At 38.7% G+C, this 24124-nt stretch overlaps 2 protein-coding genes and 1 long non-coding RNA gene across 3 annotated transcripts in view; all 3 read left to right on the forward strand.

The window, feature by feature from the left end:
- LOC134670121 (uncharacterized) overlaps positions 1-24124 on the forward strand; it is a 385516-nt gene that overhangs the window by 295703 nt on the left and 65689 nt on the right. The window lies entirely within an intron of this gene.
- LOC134670116 (glutathione hydrolase 1 proenzyme-like) overlaps positions 1-24124 on the forward strand; it is a 41143-nt gene that overhangs the window by 2586 nt on the left and 14433 nt on the right. The window contains exons 2-3 of the mRNA XM_063527804.1: positions 5817-6035; positions 21472-21692. Coding sequence (XP_063383874.1) covers positions 5817-6035; positions 21472-21692 — 440 coding nt within the window. The remainder of the gene's footprint in view (positions 1-5816; positions 6036-21471; positions 21693-24124) is intronic.
- Positions 8639-9368, forward strand: LOC134670109 (nuclear protein 1). Its single transcript, XM_063527798.1, has one exon. The coding sequence runs from the start codon at positions 8744-8746 to the stop codon at positions 8942-8944; it is 201 nt and encodes a 66-aa protein (XP_063383868.1). The 5' UTR covers positions 8639-8743; the 3' UTR covers positions 8945-9368.

Here is a 24124-nt window from a genome sequence, read left to right on the forward strand (position 1 = left end):
CCCCAGAGTAAAGTATGGCGGTGGCCTCCCTTTATTGAGCACACCGAGTTTTTTTTGATACGAGCGCAGCCTACGCAGCAAGGTGGCTACGAAATTATTGGACGTCACTGATGGAGATGTCAACACCGATCGAGGCTCCCAATTAGGGTTTGCACGACGGATCTGAAATGTATGAGAAGATCCGTGGATCCGGATCCAGATCCGGATAATTTCATACATTTCGGATCCGGATTGCAAACCTTACTCCCAATACTCCCTGACATGGGAAGGGTTGTGCCTTGAAAAATGAGGTTTTCTTAGCGGTAAACGCGCAAATTTGAGTCATGGTAGGATTGAATCGGATTAAATTGTCCTGATCCCACACCGAAACTCTGGATAGAATGCCTCGATACCTGACACAGTTATTTCTACTATTATTTTATGGGGTCACTTCCCCATCGCTATTTCAGTTCAGTCCAGTTCAGTTATCAGTGCAAATACCACGAACAATTATTAGAAGGCAGAAAAGCAAAGCAAAGCTTCACTCCAGAATTTCTTAACAAAAGTTATAAGTCTCGAAAACTACGAAAAATCGGCTAACATCTGGTACATGGGGTATATTCTGATAACCCACGACGAGGATTCTAAAAAAAAATTATGGGCGTCAAGGTTTGGACCAGCCTGTAGGTATACAGGGTGGCTAAAAATAACTGCATTTTCGTTGCCAGGCAGGTTTTTGGATTATACTGAGCAACTTTTACTATTAGTCCAACCCCTAAGTCGCGAAAAAAATTTGGCTGTTTCCTACATTTTGGCTGGTCCATTTTCTATGGGAGGGTAAACTTTTTTTTCGCGATTTCGGGGTTTTTTTTTTATTTTTTATTTTTATTTATTAAGTACAACCACATCGTATGTATTACATATGTTGCATTACAATAGAACCAAAGTACTTCACCTGATACAGTACGACAATTATGGAGTACATAGCGTTGTCTAAGTAATATTGGGAACGAATTTAAACTATAAAAACATAAAAAAAACATTAAATTTTAAATAATTAACTAATACCTATATACATTATTTACAATTTTGCGACAATCCTTAAACAAATAATTACAAATACTAATAATTTAATACAGATTATACCTATTTCTTCGAACTAAATATTATTTTTGGCAATATCTTAGATTTAAATGTGGGTAGACGGTCATGAAAGATGTGAATGGTAAGACTGTTGTAACTCGAGCATATTCGTACCACGGGGGCCTGCAGACCAATATTTGTCCTGGTAACCGGTATAGAAAAGGGTTTAGCTATAGGCCGCCGCGGGTAGTTGTGGGGAGTGGTGAACGATATTTTTTCGAGTAGTTTGCTGCAATTTAGCTTTCCGTTGACTACCTTGTGTAGGAAGCACAAGTCTAGCATTCGGCGCCGATCACGTAAGCTGTGCATTTTGAATCTAGCAAGCCGGCAGTCATAGGTATTTCTGTGTGAAAATCCAGGTGTGTGAAATGCAAGATGTCTTGTGAATGCTCTCTGTATACTTTCAATACGCTGTGAGTGAACATGATAGTAGGGGCTCCATACTATTGAGGCGGATTCTAGGTGGCTACGTACAAGGGTGTTATATAAAATAATTTTAGTTTGTTCCTGTCTAAAACCACTAGAGTTTCTCCTTATAAAGCCAAGCATTTGTGCAGCCTTTTTAACTGCTGCGTCAATGTGTGCATTGAATTTCAATTCACTGTCAAGTGTAACTCCAAGGTCTCTAATTTCAGCAACTTCCGTTAGCTCGACGCCACCTATTTCATACTTACTCACAAGCGGTTTTTTCTTTCTGCAGTATTTTATAAAAAAGCACTTCTTCGCGTTTAGAGTCATTCTATTTTCCTTGCACCAGGACATTACGTTAGTTAGATCGTTTTGGAGCATTCTGGCATCCGACTCGCAAGACACTGTTTTATAGATTTTTAAGTCATCTGCGTATAGTGAATAGTTAGAATGTTTTATGTGGCCCGTAATATCGTTAATGAATATTAAGAAAAGCACCAAGCAGGGTTAGTCCCGTAGTAAAAGTTGCTCAGTCCCAAAACCCAAAACCTCCCTGGCAACGGGAATTTAGTTATTTTTTAGCCATCCTTGTATAGTACTGTCGTCCGCATATCGATGAATGTCGTCGATAGACAACATGTCACAGATATGCAGCAGCTATTGAAGCAGCCGGCCTAGCCAAGGTTACATTCGCTATCGCTTCGACAACGAAAAGCATTGTCTCTCTATCACTCTTCCTTATTAGTGTGACAGTGACAGTTGCGTTTCGATCGCTACAGAGCGTAAGCGATTGACATCTTGGCTACGCGGCCAGGTTCCGTCTACTACGGCTCATATGCGCCTGCCGGACAAAGGGCTAGCGATCCATTTGCATAGGTAGTCTCTTGGAGAGTCCATAAGATGGTAACTTCGACAGGAGACCCCTAACGGAAAAGACGCGCTAACACGGGACACAACTCTGAAGCACTCGGCCCGCTCGCCTTATAAAACGAAAGCATAGCAACTCCCGCCTTGATGGAAGTTTCTTGCATAGAGTATTCGCACTGCGGGATGGTGGGCGGTAGGGCGCTACCGTCGTCTGTCAAGGTCGAGTTCGAGGCAAAAAGAGTAAGAGTAAAAGATCGGCTTTCTCTTTTGCGCTGTGGGCCAGAATACCATCCGCATTTCACACTTCACAGTGGTGGTAAATATGACTGACAAAAGTTTCCCTGCTGCCTTTTAGCAAGGCGGAGAGGTACAGGTCTTTTGCTCATTTTGGCGCCCCCCCTTGGACGGCGCCCGGGGCACGTGCCCCCTCCAACCCCCCCCTAGTTACGCCTCTGCATGTGACTTTCCAAAAGATTGAATATGATATTATCTTTTTAAACCATTTTAACCCCATTCAACACAACATAAGGTTTAGAATTCAATATACATGCAATGTACTTCTAACTTATTTTGTAAGTAAATTGGTTGGCGCCTACGAGAACAAAAGCAGATAATAGGATTGTAATAGAACAATGCCATTGTTAGTACAGGTAAGTGAACAAGATCAGTTCAAAAAATTTTACCTATACTTATGTATATTTTTGAACGGATCGGTGAGCAACAAGATTCAGGGCTATAACCGCGAAAATAGAAGTTCGCAAATTGCGAGCATTTTTCTCTGTCACTCTAATTACGCCTTCATTGGAGTAAAAGAGAAAGATCCCCGCAAATTGCGAATTTCGGTTTTCGCGGTAGCCCCTCAGTCCTGTTACGAGAAAATAATTTTGGAAGACATTAATAGTATATGACAGTTAAATATCACAGTTTTTAGAAACAAAGGTAAAATTGACGAAATATTTAAAGTAAGCCGATCTTGTTTTTTAGCAGTTCTAAATAATATTAAAGTCTATATAATATGGCATAGAACTAGAAACAAAATTAAATAAAAAATAATAATGAGTTCTAAATTCAAATTGAAGGAGTATACATTTAAGGTATTATAGGCCAAGCGCGCACCACGATTTTAATTTTTGCGACACGATTTTAGAATCGCGCTGTAATATATCGCAGAAAATTCACTGCGCGCACTGCGATGAAAAAGTCGACGATTTGTTCATTCTCAAGATGGATTTCGTACCAGTCGCTTGTCATGAAACGTGTCTTTAATATGCGATTGCAACACAAAGGTGATCCCCGTCTATTTCCATAATTAAATGGTCAACATTTGGTTTGGAGAGCGAAATGCCGACTGAGGTCCGGCCGGGGTGCGATTTTATTATCATAGTGCGCGCGGGGCCATACAACTCCGCATGCTACAATTCACTTTGCGACAATCACGTCGCGAACAATCGCGGAAAAATGTGACAAATCACAATTTTAAAATCGCTGCGATTTTTTTGTCGCATATGCGCGCACTAACATATAAACACATACGTTGCATTTCTGCGACAAAATTATCGCAGGACAAAAAATCGTGGTGCGCGCTTGGCCTTACTCTAAATTATTATAATACATCAAGCATTCGCGAGATGCTCGACTTCGGTATTCAAACACAAAGCAATAGTACAAGAATCTAACTAAATGCAAAGGCCGAAGGAGCGATTCGAAGATCCGAAGCGTCCGACAGACGCGCGCCTCCCGTAACTTTTCCAAGTATTTTAAAGTACAAGTGTCTAAGTCGCAAGATCCAAAGGCTGAAGTCGCATTGGGCCGAAAGCCCGAAGCATCCAGGAGGTCAGTTCTAAACACAGGTAATTAATACAAGTGTCTAAATGCGAAGGCCGGAGGCCGAGCTTCGCGTAGGGCCGAAGGCCCGATGCCTGCAAGATGTCAGTGGTTAAACACAGAACTGACAGCCTGGACGCTTCGGGCCTTCGGCCCTACGCGGAGCTCGGCCTTCGGCCTTCGCATTTAGATACTTATACTATTGTTCTGTGTTTAAGTACTAACATCCTGGACGCTTCGGGCCTTCGGCCCTACGCGGAGCTTGGCCTTCGGCTTTCGCATTTAGACACTTGTACTATTGTTCTGTGTTAAAGCACTGACATCCTGGATGCTTCGGGCCTTCGGGCTACGCGGAGGTCGGCCTTTGGCCTTCACATTTAGACACTTGTACTATTGCTTTGTGCTAAAGCGATGACATTTTGCTAAAGCTCGGCATTCGGCCTTCGCACTTAGACACTTTGTACTATTGTTCTGTGTGTGTAGTTGAATACGGTATCCTATTAAAAACAGGCAAACAACCTCTGTAAAATGTAACGATGCGAGCGGTACGGCTACCATCAGTTTGGCATTGACATAAACGCTACCGTGGGCGTGAACGTAATTTACTTTCTATGCATCTCGCTCGTACTGACATATTAGTGCGAAAGAGATATACCTATAGGAAGTAAATTACGTTCACGATATCGTTTATGTCAATGCCAAACTGATGGTAGCCGTACGGAACACTAAATGCCTCGAGCTATCTCGGGCTTGGCCAAATTATTTAAATTAAAAATAGATACTCCTCTAGTACTGACCTACCTACCAAGGTTAAGAAAGTTGGTACCTGTTATAGTACATAAAATTACAGTGAATCATAATATATAAATACAGTCAAATATATGCACACTTTATGAGTAAATTACAAAAAAATGGTACATAGTTAAGGGCCTATAATAGTCTAAAGTTACGAGTACTTTAATTAACTTCCATTGAATCTGTATTCCATTGTGTTGCGACAGTTAAGTAAGCCGTTTATATTTAAGTTATATGCATGAAAGTGTTTTTGGGTATGCTATAGTACAATAAATACAATACAATACAATTTACATGGTAAATTTTCACACAAATGAAACAATTAAATTAAGACTAATCAAGTAATCACACCTTCTTCATTACATTTTTTTTTTTTTGCAATTCACAAGAGTGAAGAATCCCTTATTAATTAAGTAAAATTGATCCTGCTGTAGTTACAAAAATCTGCATCTAAAAGTAGGGAGGTTTGTACCTCAACTACCTCATGATAAAGCTTATTATTATTACCTCAGGTTACCGCACATATTAATAGGTATAATAATTATGTTAGTGTTTTTATATTTTACTTTTATATTCATATTATAAAAATACCTAACCTAAGACGATAAATAAATAAAGGGTATAATAAGAAATAGATTGATTTAGTGTCATTGTATATATTTGTAAAAACGATTAAGAACAGGTTTTAAGGTGATACAAAATAAAATAAGTACACAAAAAAAATCCGCGCAAACTTCCTTATTCTTATTAGTCCCACTACTCAACAACAGATGGCGCTACAAGTCTCACCTTGTCCACAGGCCGAGTAAATTCAAGACCAAGGTGATCATCGGCTCGCTAGCGCTCCTCCTGGTGATCGCGGCGTTCTGCGGGTTCATCATCAGCAACTCCAACGTCAAGAAACAGAGCTCCGAGCCCCCGGACCCAGTGGAGCCGTTGAAACCTTCGGCTTCTTGGCTTCATGTGTTCAAGAAGGCGGCAGTGTGCACTGATGCGCCACCTTGTTCAGAAATTGGGAGGCAAGTTTGAAAATGAATAGTTTTATATCTTAACCTAAACTAACAACACAATAAATATTCACAAATTTCGCCTTGCGCACCTGCAGATGCAAAGGAGCCCATCACTCTCACCGCGTTGCCACGTTGAACCGCGATGGACAACCTTCGCATAATTTTAAGTAGATTTGTTGTTGTTGTAAGGGGTCGAAAACGGCCAATAGGGAATATTACGCAAAACTTTGGGTAGAGGTCGCTACTAGCACAAACTGAGGGCCTACCGCGAAAGACGAAAATCGAAATATATCTGCCTCTCTATCTCTCTTGCATTTTCGAGCGCATTGCATTCATGCATCAAAGTCAGAGTGAATTAAAACTTTGTTAAGTGAATTAAAACATTTTCTTTGCTAACTTAAATGATTCAAAATTAAATTTAGAAACTGCGTTGTTTAATCTTGATATTTGAATATCGATTAGGTCAAAAAACAGATGTCGGATATTAATGATATACTATAACTAGCACTAAGTACAGTTAGCTGCAAAATATCTAGTTAACGTGGTTTAATAACTATTAACTACCATACAGGGTGATTAGGGAGTCTTCAACACTAAACTATATCAACTTTAACAGACTCAATAGCAAAGGGCTACAGTATGGGGTTCAATAAAGGAGTATACTTACAGGTTTTAAAAAGATCGGCAATGCGCATGGTTATATTAATTCTCATAGTGTTAACCCCTGGAGTTGCAGACATTAAAACATTGTACTTATCAGGTACCTATCTATGTACCTGCTCGCAATTTGTATGACAAATCAATTATTTTAAATACCATCAATGATCAGTATTAGGTTGTATATAACCTTGTCATGGTATCTATATTGTACTGCTTTAACCTCATTAGTATAAGTATTTTTGTTTATTCGAGTTATTCTTAAGCCCCCTCCAGACTATGCGCGTGAATCGCGGGCGAAGCCGCGAACGCGAGTGTGGAGTCTAGTTCGCTGATATGCGAAATCGACTCCAGACTCGCGTTCGCGGCTTCGCCCGCGATTCGCGCACGAGTGGAGCGGGCTTTATATCAATGACGTTACTTTCCTACCTATAGATAGTTAAGTGCCTACCGTTCAGAAACTACTAGAGTCGGCTATTGATTATTGCTTAACCTACATTCATTGAAATGTAATAATGTCTGTTTCTACAATAACAATAGTTATAACCAAACCCATTGTACCGGCATAATTATATTAACATTATTTTATGAGATACCTACTAGCCTTCGCACAAGTTTTCCCGGTTCAAACAGAAAACTGTGTTACGTCTTTCCTGTAGACATACACAAGAGTTAAGGGCTATAAACGTTAATTTTCTTATTTAACCCTTATCCACGTGAAAAGGTCCTCCTTTTATTTAGAGAACTATGACAAAATCATTACTTACATGCCCACAAGCTGTTAACTATTGTCCACAGGAGAGAAAACGATTTTACAAACGATTCAATTAATTTTGAATTTGAGGCAATCGGAATAAAAAAAGGCAACTTATGAAAAGTTAGAAAAAATATTAATGTAAAAACACAATGTATGACAATATTGATAATTAATTAAATATATAGATTTAGTCAGTAGGTAGCGTAGAAAGATAACCTATGAAAATTAATAAAACATCATTTTATTTAGTATGACAAGTTGGGAAAAATCTGTATATTCAGTCGACCAGTAAGTACCTTGCATCAATCTACCAAACCCAAAAAAGCCAAGACTTACTTAAAGCATGTGATAATTGTGATATCAATCTATGAAAAACTTGCGCAACATTAATAAAAAAAATTATGTATAAACTAATCACTTAATCAGAGGCATACAAAATTTATGGAAAACCAGGAAAATGAGTTATATTCACTTATAATTAAAGTTTACCTATGAAAGACTAGAGAAAATGGTTTTCATTCCTATAGTAGCATTTAAAGCTAGGAATATTTATTTTATTCAGGCATTACATACCTACTGTAAAAAATTATATGTGAAAATGTTTATTCAAATTATTTTAAGAATCACTCTTGTCAGAAATACGTATGAACCTACCTACTTACTGATATTACGTATACTACTTAATTAATTACTCCTTTAAACTATTTATACTACTTCGATAACAAATTAAATGTAATATTGATGCAGATTTCCTTATGCATTACTAGGCTTGCAGACTGCAGTACAGTAGGTAAGTAAGTAACATATCGTCCATATATGTGGATTGCTCACCCTGTATACAAACGTTTTTTTTTAAATAATCTAGGCCGGTGATTAAATAACCACCAATCAAACAATATATTTTTTTATAAATACCCGACGTGATATAAATTCTTAATTAATCTAAAATAATTATGCTAAATTATGTGAACGTGACTTCGGTAATATTGAGGTGTTTATAATTCTTGATGTGGTGTGACACACCGGCGCACACAGGTATATAACGTGACCACATAGGTACCCACATACGCATTTATAAACAAACTCTTTCATAACCGGGTCGCCGGCTGCATCAACCAATCGCGAAGCTTCATCGTTATCGACGCGCATGCGGTCAGTGACGTTTCTCGCGACGCGCGACGGTATATAAGCGCCCACCTCCGCCCGCACCGAACATTCAAGCCAGAATACCCAACCGAGCAACGTTGCACGCGCAACCAGTGTATTACCTAATTCAAAACAAAAGAAAATCCACATCGCAACCATGTCTGAAGCCTTCTTCGACGAGTACGACCACTACAACTTCGAACAAGACAAACACATCTTCTCTGGACACAGCGGCAAGCAGCGATCGAAGCGCGAGGTGAGCGAGCATCAGAACCACTCCGACCCGTGCGGCCATTCTAGAAAGATCGTCACGAAGCTAGCGAACACAGAGAAAAACAAGAAGGGCGGCAAGCACTGAACATTCCAAATTTAAAAACGACTTTGGCTTGGAAATGGGACGTCGATATGCAGAACGAATGGAGAACGTTAAGGCGGATACCCGAGGAGAGCTCTGGTAGGCCTCGTCGAGATCAGTGGAGCATCCTTGGCGCTTCTTGCTCACGCAGGGGTGCCACTTCGCCAGCAACAGCGGGCGAGGTCATCGGACGTGCCGGGCCCAGGGCCCAAGGCCACCGGTAAATCTATTTTGGACACACCACCGTTCCCAGATCTGATCTCAAACTAAAACCGAGCTTGTTATAGAGCTCATCTTGCTGTGTTATTAATTCCTAGTTAGTTTATTACTTTTAAATTTGTGTTTTCTCCCTGTATATGTTTGGGGTAGGATACTCAAAGGACTGTAATAATAATTTAACGTTTAATAAAGATATAATTTACGATTATTCTGTTGTTTTTTTGACCGGAAAATGTGCGAGGTCGTTGTCTGCTCTTTGTTATGTTTTTATCCGCCTACGTCTAGCTGTTTATACACAAAAACAACCTTGAAGAACAAGCCGAGGCGGCGGCGCGTCTCTGGCCTTGCCGCTTTTATCAGTATTATATTATTTTGCGCCGTAGCTATAGCTACATTATCACGTGATGATAACATAACAAAGAACAGCTTATATAACCTGCAGGTCAGTTTATTGTCTAGGTTATAAGTGGTTGCAAGGGCGATTGATAAAGCGCCCGGCGAGGTGTAATCAATAGGGCAGCGATGCATATTACCCTACTGAGTCAAGTAGAAGACTTGTTGCCAACTTAGATTCTGCTTATAAACTCGTCTCTGTTCAGGTAGGTGTTAATGATGATTATATTATAACGGGGTAGATAAAACATGTATGTAGTGATTGTACTCGGCTAAATAATGATTGCCCGCATTAAAACAATATTCTTTAGTGTTAACATTTATAGTTTGTTTTTTTTAGCATTAGAAAGAACTTCGCAGAAGTAAGCTTGTGGTTCCAAATCCGGCACTTTTAACGGTAATAAATTGAAGTAAATTATATGTATTGACCGTGCTACATTAGATAATTCAATAATTATTAAGAATTAAAGAGGCTGATAGAAACTGTACGCTTACTTCTGTGGAGTTCTTTCTAATGCTAAAAAAAACGAACTATACGAATGTTTTTCTTAAAGCGGCCTCTGCCCTCTGCATAAGTATTTTAAGAAAACATTAGCATCGACAACATAGTGTGCGTAGACTCTTCATACCTTCTTAATTTAAATAAATTATTCACCGGTAGGTTCTTGCTTACATAATTTAAATACATAGTTCGTTTTTTTTAGCATTAGAAATAAGGTAAACAATCTTGATGTGTCTTTTAATTGAAAAACACATTTTAAAAATAAGTTACGGCAAATATGTAACAATTATGAATCTAATACGATCATTTATATTCTTCTGCTTTCATAAGTAATAGTTTTTGATTTTTAAAAAGCGTTTTTCAATTAAAAGACATGTCAAGATCGCTTACCTTCTTGAAGTTTTTTCTAATGCTAAAAAAAACGAACTATATATCTCCTTTTCGTTTGCCTCTTTATGAAAACCTACATAACTAATGCTTGTAAGTACTTACAGTACATAATCAAATGCAGGGCACAATTGACAAAATTTGACGTTACTTATTTACTTAAGTGTAATCGTAATACTAATAAACCTCCTAGATCTTGTAATTTAATTTGCAAAAAAATACAATGTTTTAAATTTAATTTATAAATGGTAGGTACGTGTCGCAACACGTGACATAGTCATCAATCATCATAACTGTTAACGATTTCTAAAACCATAAAATACTGCAGGTAAATATATTCATAACCATCTACCGTATTTGAAATTCAAGATATTCACAAGAGACGACACGTACTAGATCCATTCTAGATACGTTATAAGTAGTTTAGATATCAACTAGTTCTCTTTTGCAGCGCAATTCGGGCCACCAATGTCACTTTTACGTTAGATAGCGTAAGATATGAATTGGATCTCTAAGTCATATCCTGTGGAAATCGTTCAAGAGTATCTCCAGAATCGCGCAAATGTCAAATTTGACAGGTTAGATCTTAAACATATCGTTATCGTATCTTGGTGATGTCTAAAAGATGTCTAATAGATGTATATTTCAAAATCCGAATCGAGCCCCATGTCCCTTTATCGTAAGCCAATTTATATGATTTCCTGTTAGTATATAATATAAGCCATGTAAAATATAAGAAACGAGGACTATAAAATAAGAAACTTTCAAAGTGACAAAACCCGGTACCGTGTTGCCTAATTTTCAAAGAGCATAGTGATAGTAAAAAAACGCTTTTATTTTTAATTTGCTTAAATTACATGAAACATATACGGATCGCTTCCAACCGGTACGAGTGGAGGTCCAAGGGGGAGGCCTATGTTCAGCAGTGGACGTCTTATGGCTGAGATGATGATGATGATGATGACATGAAACATTCAAGTAACATAATTATTTATGTCTATTTCTGGTATTAGTTTTCGATGCTCGAAATTATAATACGTACCTAGGTAAAAACAATTAAGAACAGAAACCTTTTAAGGTGCAGTGAGTTCAGAAAACGGAGTTTATTAAAAGCCGTAGCTCTTTTTTGGATCACGATACAGCTGCCATACATTCAATTAGCAAACTTGAGGGCTTTTTCTACTGATTAGAGTGATTAGAATCCTAAGTTTTTGACTTTTGCTCGATAGAAAACGATCACGAACATAGGTCTAAAACGGACTTTCAAGATTCGTAACAATTTGTGCACAAAAGATAAAAATATGAAAACTGCTTCTAATAACGCGCAATTGTATGCTTGAGCGACTACCAGGATTACTTTTTTTTTTAATTTCACATTCAATAAATAAGTTCCAAAATATGATATCAGCGGTTCTGTGCACGCAACTTCTTTGATCAGATGCCCGCTGGGCTCGGATCAAAGCACACGTATCGCAAATTTAATTAAAATGACAGTTGATTTTGGCATTTATTTCGACATTAAATCATATACATATACGAAAAAGTATACCAGTAGACAAATACTATTTAAAAAAACAGGGTAAATAATTATCATCAGATGGAGCTCGAGTCTCATCTTAGATTTGATTTGTTGGGGCATAATGGTTGAAAAAGGCAGTAAACTATCTTAAAACAATACGATTCCAATATCATTTAAGTAATTTGCTCCTTGAAACCCGGCTTAGAATGAAAAAAGTTTGAAGACTCATACTTACTGATTGGAATTAATTTTCATTATGCTGGTATTAATATTGCATACCTATTTGACGTACTTTTGTACGTCAACGTCAATGAACTGTGAAGACAATGTTGTGATCTTGTATTTATGTTACAGAACTTTTGATCTTCAAATATTACCTATTAATACGGAACATTATGTAAATATTTCGTGTACTACTTGAAAATCGTGCAGTGGTAAACCTGTTTTGTTGCTGTGAGGTCCGTCTAAGATAGATGTATAATGCGGTTACGTACTGTTCTGCAAACCTTCATGAAATCAAGAATAAATAAACGGCTACGGTCTAGACTCAGTCCTAGCGAGTTTTTGCGGCTTGTGAGGCCGATATATACCTACTGGCCTACGAGGCTTACAGCCCAAAATCGCTGCGGCCTAGATTGTGATTGCCTGTGTATCGAGTGTTATACTTATTTACTATAAAATAAAACAAAGTTTTTAATCCAATGATATTCTGTGCATATTTAATTTTATTTTTTATACCTCGTCGCTAACAAACAAGCATACGGCCCGGCCCGTCTGATGATAAGCAATCTTCGTAGCCTTTGGACGCCTGCAACTCCATGCGCGTTGCCGAGTCACTCCGCACCCCTCGTTGATAACTGGCAACCATACTCACCGGCAGGAAGGACACTATGAGTAGAGTCTAGTGCTAGTGTTATTTGGCTGCAGATTTCTGTAAGGTTGAGCTCTGCTCTAGATCTGGAATGACATCCGCTGTGCTGTGCCCTACCACACGAAGCGAGATGTCATTCTCAGTTCCCATTCCCATACCTCTCTTTGGACGTAGTTCAAGGACCAGAGGTATGTCCATATATTTTAAATATTTTCGTCTTAAATTACTATAGAGATTCAGAGTCTGAACATATAACCGTAAGTTTACCAAAAAATTGCCGTAACAGCTATAGGTACAGTCAGATGCAGAGAGAAAGAATCCGCACAAAATGAAAGTTCCACCCTGCCAGGACTTAATTTATTGATAAAGATAATCATATATTTATTTGCAAAAAATACATATAGTGATGAACATAGGTGGACAGTAATTTTGGATGCGTAGGGTAGAGCGGGGAGAAACGTAACACTTTGTACTTTGACCTTAGTTTCTGGTTAACCCTTATTATTTTGATGAGTTTAATGTATCATATATAACGTCAGTGCATGATCTGTACATTAACGTCTTGACTAACATTATAATTGTGTATTTTGTTTTTAAAAAATCCTTTTTTGTTACTAATCACCCCGTTGGCGTGCAGAAAGTAACACGTTGTGGGTCAAAAGTAACAAGACACAGTGGGCTGTAATTTAATATAATATGACATATCAAATCAAAATAAAAACCGGTCAAGTGCGAGTCGAACTCACGTCCCAAGGGTTCCGTACTGCACACATTTTTGAACGAGCGAGCAAAGCGAAGTTCTTAAGTACATTCAACTGTTTATTCAATTTGTCCACACACAGCTGGCTATCTTAGGATAGTTAGTTACCCATTTTTTTTGTTCAAGTATTATGTTAAGCATAGTGCCTACATTTTTTTTTCATTGTTAGGTGTATCTCTGTTAATTCAAGATAACAGGGCTATAACCGCGGAAATCGAAGCTCGAAGTTCGCAAATTGCTGGCATTTCTCTCTGTCACTCTAATTACCTACGGTTTCATTGGTGTAATAGAAAAATCCCCGCAATTTGCGAAATTCGATGGTCGCGATATACGGCAGTTCAGCCTTCTCACTTAGCTACTCGTACTTAAACCAATTATTTGTTCTGTTTGAGCACTAACCTCTTAAAGGTCATGCTTCGACCTTGCGTGGAGGTGCACCTCTCTCGGATGCGTCAGGCCTTCGGCCCAACGCAGAGCTTGGCCATCAACCTTCGCACTAGCTGTCCGCACCACGTATCACGTAAACAATTGCGGTTGTGGCCCTGACAGAGCTTATCCACAATTCTTATTATCAAGACCTGCTCACGCTTAGTTGCAGACTTCTTACGCGTTTTTCCAGTAATGTATAGGTATTGGGCCCAATCGCTTAGGGGTCATCCATTAATTACGTCACACGAATTTCTAGGTTTTTTGACCCCTCCCCCCCTCCTTGTCACATTTCAGACGCACGGCCGGTTTCCATCCTTACTTGGTAGATATTCCACCAATTCGCACGAAGCGCTTTGCTTCTACTTTCCTTATGCGCACTGCCAAGGAATGGAATTCCTTGCCGGCGTCTATATTTCCGTGTTCTTATAACCCGGCAACCTTCAAATCAAGAGTGAACAGGCACCTTCTGGGCGAGCTCGCTCCATCGTAGGCCACGTCTACGCCTCGGCTAGTCTGTGGCCATGAGTAAGGCCATTCATAATAATAATAAAAAAAAAAAACTTGGTCACATTTGGCAAACCCCTCCCCCTAGTGTGACGTCACATTTTTTCTACGAAATCGCCAAATCGAATTAAGTAAGCACCTAAGTATTATAAATATTTTATCAAAATATTTTTGACGATATAAATATTAGAAATGATGACTTACGGCTCCGAAACGTGGTCTTTCACTATCGGCCTCATCTCAAAACTCAAAGTCGCTCAACGAGCTATGGAGAGGGCTATGCTCGGAGTTTCTCTACGTGATCGAATCAGAAATGAGGAGATCCGTAGACGAACTAAAGTCACCGACATAGCCCACCGGATTAGCAAGCTGAAGTGGCAATGGGCAGGCCACATTGCACGCAGAGAAGATGGCCGATGGGGTCGAAAAGTGCTCGAGTGGAGACCACGGACTAGCAAGCGCAGCGTAGGACGTCCACCCACAAGATGGACAGACGATCTTGTTAAGGTCGCCGGAAGACGCTGGATGCGGGTCGCTTCCAACCGGCACGTATGGAGGTCCAAGGGGGAGGCCTATGTTCAGCAGTGGACGTCTTATGGCTGAGATGATGAAATATTAGTAATTTTATAACCCAACACTGCTAAGGAAAGAAAATTAAACGAATAAAAACGATTATCGTTTTAAAAACTTGTTATTTAAATGTACAGCGAATAAAATAATTTAAATAAATTTTCGGTTACTGATGAAGTTAAAGTTACGTCACAAAGTTTGTGTCTCCCCCCTCCCCCATGTCACAATATGTCACATTTTCTTGACCCCTCCCTCCCCCTATACGTGTAATGTTATTAATGGATGACCCCTTAGCAAAAGATAGAACAAAATCGACAATCTCCTTTCAGGGGAGCATGCACTTGTCGGAGGCTCCGGGCCTTCAGGGCTTTCGACCTTCGCATTCAGACAATTGAACTATAATTGTTCTGTGTTTGAGCACTAACCTCCCGCAACTCGGCCTTCGGCCGTGCGTTTTAAAAAGCCTCTGAGGGATGCTTGGGCCTACGGCCCTACGCGTAGCTCGGCCATCGGCTTTCGAAAAAGCTGTCCACAGCTAGTTTCACGTAAACCATTACGGCTGTGTCCTTAAAACAGCCCAACCGCGTTTTCTTTCTTAAGTCCGGCTCACGCTTGACTCTAGATTTCTAATAGGTTTTCCTGTCATCTAGAGGTAGAAGGTTGTGTATTTTTTTTTTCAAAATTTTAGACCCTATATTATCGGAGATAAGGGGGGGGGCGGTCATTTTTTGCCTATTTTCTTAAATAATTTCTAAACTGTTTTATATAAAATTATAAAAAAATATATATTTGAGATCCTCAAAATAAGCCTCAAAATAATATATGTAACACGATATGGTTTGCAAAACTTGGTTTTCTAATTTTCTCATATTCCCCTTAAAATAGCCCCCTATACTTAAAATTCATTTGTTTATATTACATGTCCGTCTTTGGGTAGCAGACTTCCATATGTGTACCAAATTTCAACTTAATTTGTCCAATAGTTTTGGAGCAAATTGGCTGTGACAGACGTATAGACAGACGCACGAGTAGGCGTCACAAACCCGGTTTCACCGAAATCGAAAAAACCGGAAAAACCGGGTTTACAGCCAATTGTCAAAACCGGGTTTTTACTTTAATAAAACCGGCTTTTTCGAGTTTTTCGATTTTACACTTTTGTAAACATAGTTTCATTATTTTGAAGAGCAAATTAAAAAAACAATACATTATACGCACTAATTGTATAAATGAACAGCTTTTTAGTCTCCAACGTTATATCTATTTGCCCAGTTTTGCAGATAGACTGCTTTGATGGTCCTTGAAGTTAAGGCTTCAATCCAGGATGCTTCGGAGATATTTAGGAAGAAAGTTGTGTCGGAGAAGATTGCCTCTGAATTATAATATCAGCTCCGTGTTGGCTAGTTTGTTGCACTGGTGAACGCAGAACACCTCGGTCTTGGAAGGGCAGGGGCACAAACGCCACTGAGAGAAATAGTCATCTAATAGATCCAGGTCCTTTTCCAGGATATTTAGTTCAATTTTCAAGCTGTCTTTTTGTGTCACAAGGGCATCATCAGCATAAGCAAACTTCCGCGATGTGGTGTTAGGCAGGATACGACTCAGACCTTTTCAGACCTATGACAACTAATACTAGGCTGTGTTGAGAGTGTGGAAAATCCGCTAGCGCGTACAGCTCGGCGGCCACTGGGGTACCGTCTATTGCTCTTGTTGTGAAGACTAGGTCCGGGTTCACTTCTCCATCGAGCTGATTTGAAAGTTCCTTTGCCTTTGTGAGAAACGACTAAAACAGTGTTGTTTTGTTCCTATCTGCCCAGTCCATGATCGCCTTCTCGTTGGCGTCAGATTTCCTTTATCCCCAGCCGGTATGGTGGCTATTCAAGTCTCAAATGTAAAGGGATGGGTGTTCCAAGTAAGGAAGGCGTGGAGTATGCCAGCAGCTACGTGGAGGATTATATATGCTGCATATCCGCGTTCCGCCGATTTGAATAATCGTGGTGGCGATATTGTTGCCATCGATGTTATTTGAAATCACGTTGACCAGGGCAGTAAGAGAAGACCGGCCGCATGTCGAAGTTCTATATTAATTGTTTATGGTATTATAATGCCGCTACCAAATCAAATCCCGGTATTTTATCTCGTTTAGCGAGTTGGGCATCATCAGCGGTGTATTTCCAGAAGGAGGACTATGTCAACACCGTTGTCATATAATAGGTTGCTTAGGCAAACCGGTTTAGAATTACTGCTTAGTTAAAAACTTTATTGATGGATTTGGATTAATTTATTGATATGGTCTTGGTAAAGTAAATAGAAATGTCGTGGAAGACGTAATATCAAAACATTGAACCTAAAAATAATTGCTTATTTTACAAATTATACGTAAGATCGAAATCACCGAAAAAACCGAAAACCCGGTTTCGCAATCTCACAAAAACCGAAAAACCGGTTTTATAAAATACGCACGGTTTTGTGACCCCTACGCACGAGTGATCCTATAAGGGTTCCGTTTTTTCTTTTTGAGTTACGGAACCCTAAAAGTACCTACTAATCATGTAAATTATTATTGATAACACACTTTAATATTTGCATTTCAACTACATAAACATTAGTATTTTAAGAAAACAAATCAATATTAATTCCTCGTTAGAAATTGTTTTTATTTCAAGTGATGAGATCAATTATTGTCTTATAAACATGTTATCTAATCAGATAATTCAGGGGTCAGAGTTTTTTCACTTACAAATATGGCATACATCGTTTACTAATATGGCATAGATCCAATAGGTATATTGTATGGGATGTAAATGTTACTTTTGTATGGCTTTGTTACTTTTGTACCCGACCGCATTTTTCTGAAAACATGAAAGATATCTTTGAATTTGAAACGCAACGTGTGCGAGAAAAATAAATTGCAATCAATCTAATCAATATCCCTTCGGGTGGCAGGGCCTCCGGTTGAACGGTAGGAAAAATGGCGCGGCCATTTTTAAAACATGCCCCTGCGTGGCAGAGGCCGGGAGCCAGACACTCCCCAATTAGCGGTGAACCGGGAGACGGTTCCGTCACAACAAGCCCGTGTGTGGCAGAGACCGTCTCCCGGCCTCTGTGCGACGCCGTATTTTGCGCCTAAAATAAAACCATTAAAACTATGCCTTGCTTGCTCACTTTTGCAAGATGCATTCTTCATTAAACAAGGATGGTATTCCTTAAAGGTTGAATTCCCGCGTAAAATAATGTTTTTTAGAAATGGCGTGATGTTCACGCCCCACCAGACCTCGTACGCACCGACCGTCGAGCCGCGAACATTCAGAAACCAGAAATTTATTTGCTAACAACATTGTCCTTACAAAGGTACACAAATGGAATACGCAGTGATAAAAAGTGAAATAAACTGTGTGAATCGTGTTAAATGTAATGTTTTGTCATAAAGACTGCTTTTTTTCAATCAATTGTTTTATTTCCTAATTATACATATTTTTATACATGAAAGAAAAAATAATTGGTAATATGAGATTTGATCAAGTCCAGCATAATTCAAATAAATATAATCAAATTCATTGGTACCTATACAATCAAAAAAGCTATTTTATGCTGAATTCAATTCAATCATACATATTTTTGAGAATTGGTCAAATTTTTAGCACACGTCAAATTCGCGATGACCACCCATGGAGGCGCCGCCACTTGACGTATATTTTTCTAAATTTGCCGCACCACTCAACCTCAAGCCACCGTTAAATCTGAGGCGCCGCCATTCAACGGCTTGTTTATATCTGTCCATCTCCCGGCTCCCCGCCACCATAGAGACCTAGCCAGACAATGCCACTCTAGGGGATATGCAAATATTCAGAAAATGTATGAATTTTAATACAACATAAACATCAAAGAACTAAAAGTCAAAAAACGTACTTTTGATTCGAAAAATTTTGCGTCACGTTGCGTCCTCTCACACAACCTAATAGCACGTGGCGCTCGTTTCGACTGAATGCGCTGACTGAGTGAAGGGGGCACCACTGTCTATCGCTTAATAGCAGCGGAGTGGTATTTTGTCTATTAGATAAACCTACAGAGCAATAGTTACTTTCCACCCGCAGTTACCTTTGTCCCCGCTCTCCCCTATATTTCACTTGAAGAAGCATGCAAATTTTGCTTAGTAGCTAGGTAGTATAACTAAATATATACAAATTGAAGCTAAGCTAAGGTAAGTTATATAATAATAATATCATCGGAATACACATATGATTTTAATGAAATTGTCATTGAATTGATTTGTGCCTTATCGAAAGCCCTATTAATTAGAGTAGTACCTAAATAACTTTTTTCATTTGACGACTTCTGTATTTATTCGGTTTATTTAGTTCGAGTATCTAATGAATTCGATTATTTAGTTAATTTACATTTAAGTACGTCACATGTGACATGAACAGACAAGGAGAGCAACATAAAATATATTGTTTTGTCTTCCTTCTTTCAATGGAACTTTTTTAGAGTTTCTCTTCCTCAAAGGAGGCTAGTTGTTAAGACGAAACTCAAAATACTCTCATTTGCATCTTAAAAAAAATAGGATGGGTCACTGACATGTCCCGGTAAAGTGAGGTAGTGTGCGTGACGTGTGCTTGTGTGTGAAATGGGGTAATTTGACAGAATCTGAAAATTTTCCCCGGGCATACCTCACCTTAAGTACTTATACATAGAAAACTTCTACTAGGTACATTTTTTTATATATTTTAGAAAAAGCAGTTATTTCTTCTGTCTATATTAAGACGGACTTTTGAAACCGTCCCGTGTTCTTCGTGTGGGGCTGTCACTAAAATAATCTTACAGGTTCATCAGTAGGAAAACATCAATCATCATTAGAAGATACTTAAGACAGGGATAGACTAGGCGACAAATGCCCCACGACGGACCAATGCTCAGAACCGGGTTTTTTTTTATAAACCTCGAAATAACCCAATTTTTGAATTATGTATTTTATGCTCTTTACGTAGGACTGAATCCATGCATTTAGGTAACAACTTCGTATTATTAGATTATTCCATTAAAAATGAATTAATAAACCAAAGAACGAAAAATAACTTATTAATACCGGTATTATTTATGTGAAAAAAAAAACAGTTCCGAGCCTTGCCCCGTGACACGTGGCACACTAGTCTATACCTGGCTTCAGTCGTGGTTTCAAATAAAGTTCATGAGATTATTTAAGTATTTTAACGGCCACTCAGCCTAGTATGTAGTGACAGTGAACCTGCATAAGAAGCAGGAGATCTGGCGACCCCCACGGCTCCGCCATTTAAAAAAAATCCTAAATTTGAATCGACAAGAAATCCATATAATAAACTAACATACTTACTCACAATATGCCTATCACGAGAATCGGTTGAAAAATGCTCCCTGTACCACAGAATAAATAATAGTACTAGGTACAGAAGACTCACTCTCTAACAAAACGCGTCTGTCACGATCAGCACAGATATGGCCGCTAGGTGGCGACAGCGCCACGCGCGGCTTATGGCAAACCCCAAAATTGGGGTCGAACGGACGGACTTTTAGCTACCTGTAGCAAAGCGACGAAATCGCGGAGTGAGCCACGCCTGCCTGTACTGAAGAACACCTGACATAATTATGAGAGTATTTAGCCCAAGCAAGCTGAAACATAGACGCACCGCTCGTGCTTAGCGCTCGAACGCTCAATAAGCGGAATACAATAACTTGGTACTTCAGGTACCTACCTACTATTCACTTATGTTGCCAGGTAGCAACATAAAGCCTTTTCTACAAAAAACCTGTCTGTATTAAAATTAGTTGCCATACGCTGATCGCACTCACGATATTAAAACGATAACGGACCATTTTAAGAGCAATTTTTTTACGCATCGTCTAGAGTGGCCATGACTTGCGGTCATCGTCCTTTTCGTAATTAAATGGCCACCTGTGACTTATAGAATTGGTGCCTACCTATTTTATTATATCTAACATAGGTATCTATTTAAAATGTAGTTCTTTACACTGTAATTATAATTCCTAAACTAAAGAAACGGAAGATATTTTTCAGGATCATTCACACACAGAAAAACAAGTGTTTTCTTCTGTATTTCTGTATCTTCAGTGTAAACAAAAAGTTTTTCTACGTAAGCATAGCTTTTTTTCAACACAATGCGCTATGTCGCTAGAGATCTTCATCGCCAGCCCCAACTTACCCAATAACTGCTACGCATAGCAACAAGAGGCCTGATATTATAGCACCAATGCTAATAACTTAATGTGAACAATTAAATAAGCAGGTATCTCTGCATTTCTTCACTAGTTTCTTCACTATGTTTCCCTTACCGAAGAATGTAAGCCTAGACATTATTTTTACAAGGTTCTTTCCCATTCACAGACAAATCCTCGCCCAAAATGGGTCAGCGGTGGACGCAGCGATCGCCGCCATGTTTTGCAACGGGTTCCTCAACCAGCAGAGCATGGGTCTCGGCGGTGGGTTCTTCATGACGGTCTACATCAGGGATGAAGAGAAAGCATACACCGTCAACGCGAGGGAAACAGCGCCTCTAGCCGCTACGAGAGACATGTTCAAAGGAGACGCTTCTAAAGCCTCTAAAGGTAATTTTGTGTTGGTAAAAATGTTCTACAGTCAGCAGCAGAAGTTGCTAAGCGGGCCAGCTGTTCAAAATGATCTTGACGCGACTTTGTTGTTAAGAGAATAACAGCGTGTCAAGGTTATTTTGAACACCTCGCCCGCTTAGCAACTTCTGCTGCGGACTGTACGAGCTCATTAGCAAAAAAAATACCTGGTGTTTATATCTACCTATGTATACTTATCATGTTTGTGTGTACGTTACAAGGTACAAATTCAGAGTATTAACAGAGTATTAGATGCTCTGAAAGTCCTTCATTTAGACATGTGATTATTTACTAAAGGGGCCCACTGATTAACTGTCCGCCGGACGGTATCGGCCTGTCAGTTGTTCGGAGCTGTCAAAATTTTGTTCTAACTGACAGGCCGATACCGTCCGGCGGACTATTAATCAGTGGGCCTCTTAATACTACATATTTAATAAAATCTGGCATTCCGTCATGTTTTATACAATAATAATAATATTATATCGCCACTCGTTGGGAAGTTACTTTCCACAATTGTATTCCAAATAACTATTGTGTTCTGTTTTATGCGTATTATAAATTCGCTCTAATATTGTGACCTTGTGTCCTAAAATCGGTCCCATATTAACCCGAATACTTTCTACAGCTCAGACATAAAATAAATGTCTTGTAGGTCAGTTAGAGGAGACGATAATACACGCGGGAGCGCGACGGAGGCGACAATACGATTGACTTTTAAATTTTATTGTTGAATATAAAGATAAAGTGAGTAGTGCGGATATATATCGATTGCCTTGGCCAACAATAATAAAGGATAAAGCATTAAAGCTATTAATATGTAGGAAGGTACTATTAAGGAGTTAGTACTGTTAGTAGGTACCTACATAAAGGTAGACAGAAGACTGTCTTTTGTACAATAAATAAAGTGTATACAAACTACAAACAGCAACACTTCTAACTGTACATCGGTGGGCCTTATTAAAAAAGAGCATAAGGTCCACCGATGTACAGTTCACAGTGCGGGCGATGGTGTATGATAAATCATTTGAATTGCCTAGGCTACTTAGTTTAATAAAATTAAAAAAATGCTTCTCTTAAATTTTGACATTTCCGAATATTACATTCACCTCCCAGGCTGTATAAAAATAGCAATTAAATGGGGGAGTAACTGGAGTAATAATATTACTTAGGTATAATAAATAAACCTGAATTATTTATTTAAATTTTTGTTATATAATTGCCCTCTCTCTACTTTAAATATTAAGCCTATTTTTGATATAATAACATGTAGATTTGACTATATGGAATAGGTATATTCGAAATAGTCAAATCTACAATGCGCAATAGTTCTTAGGTACCTACCTATGACTCATATATGGATTGCCACATTTGTAATAAATTTTATTTATCATTAAAACTATTATTCTCTGTGCTGCAATTGTTTAAACACTTATGTTCGGTGTAGAAATATAACTGAATGAGAACAATAGGTACTTAATGTATTTTTGTAGGTATTTTTTGTTATTCTGTGCTAAATAACAAAAACAAATGAATGCGGTTATTTTACATTTATCTGTATTTATTATCTAGTTGCCTACCGTGTTCCGTAATTCTATATAATTGTTAATTTATCAAATTGTTATTGTTAAAGTTATTGTGGTTAAATTAACGGATAAATTATTTTTTCATGGTAACATTCCGTTAGTTTCTGTACCGCCTGTAAACTGTAATTTGTTGGCCATCATACTAAAGAGTTACGGTAGAAAAGCTAAATGAGAATACGTTGTTTTTTGCAAAAACAGGAATTTTCATGGACAGGAATTACGTCAAAACCACCTCCCTTCCACGGTCAGGCAATTAAAAATTAATTCTTCAAACAGTAAAGCGACAGATGTAAAAGTGAACTGTTATTAATAAGGAAGCGTTTGCAGTCGTTTGGTGCCGGTAAGGTTTCTAAAGCTTTCTCTTCGACCATCCGGTCTCGACGCCGTCTCACTAAGGCATTGCCGATATATGGAGCGCATGGCTTGCTGAATTACCGAAAGGTCAATTAGATTAAGATCAGGAACATTGGCATCGTGTGACTCTAATAAGGGCCAGTTGCACAAACCACGATTCCACAATTGGCGGATAGATCAACGCCACACCGCAGTGAACTGTAGAATTTACCATACAATAAAATTTTGCGAACGTTTGAACGATGATATATGTAGTTTGGTGCAATCGACCCTTCCCTCCTCCTTAAAAAAAGATAGATGTCTTTCAATTTGTAATGTACCTACTTTCCAGCTTATTTTCCAATTTTATTTTTAAGTTTTTATTATGAGTTACGCGGTCGGTATTCTGCAGGACTCGTTCCTGTCTGGCTAAACCTTCATGTCACTAAAAAGTTTTGCGCTTCGGGTAAGTTGAAAGCTTCAAGGTTTGGATCT

The sequence above is a fragment of the Cydia fagiglandana genome, chromosome 13 (assembly GCF_963556715.1).
Source record: "Cydia fagiglandana chromosome 13, ilCydFagi1.1, whole genome shotgun sequence".
Taxonomy (NCBI): Eukaryota; Metazoa; Arthropoda; class Insecta; order Lepidoptera; family Tortricidae; genus Cydia; species Cydia fagiglandana.

Coding starts and splice junctions, on each gene's coding strand:
- LOC134670109 (XM_063527798.1), top strand. CDS start 8,744: ATGTCTGAAGCCTTCTTCGACGAGTACGACCACTACAACTTCGAACAA.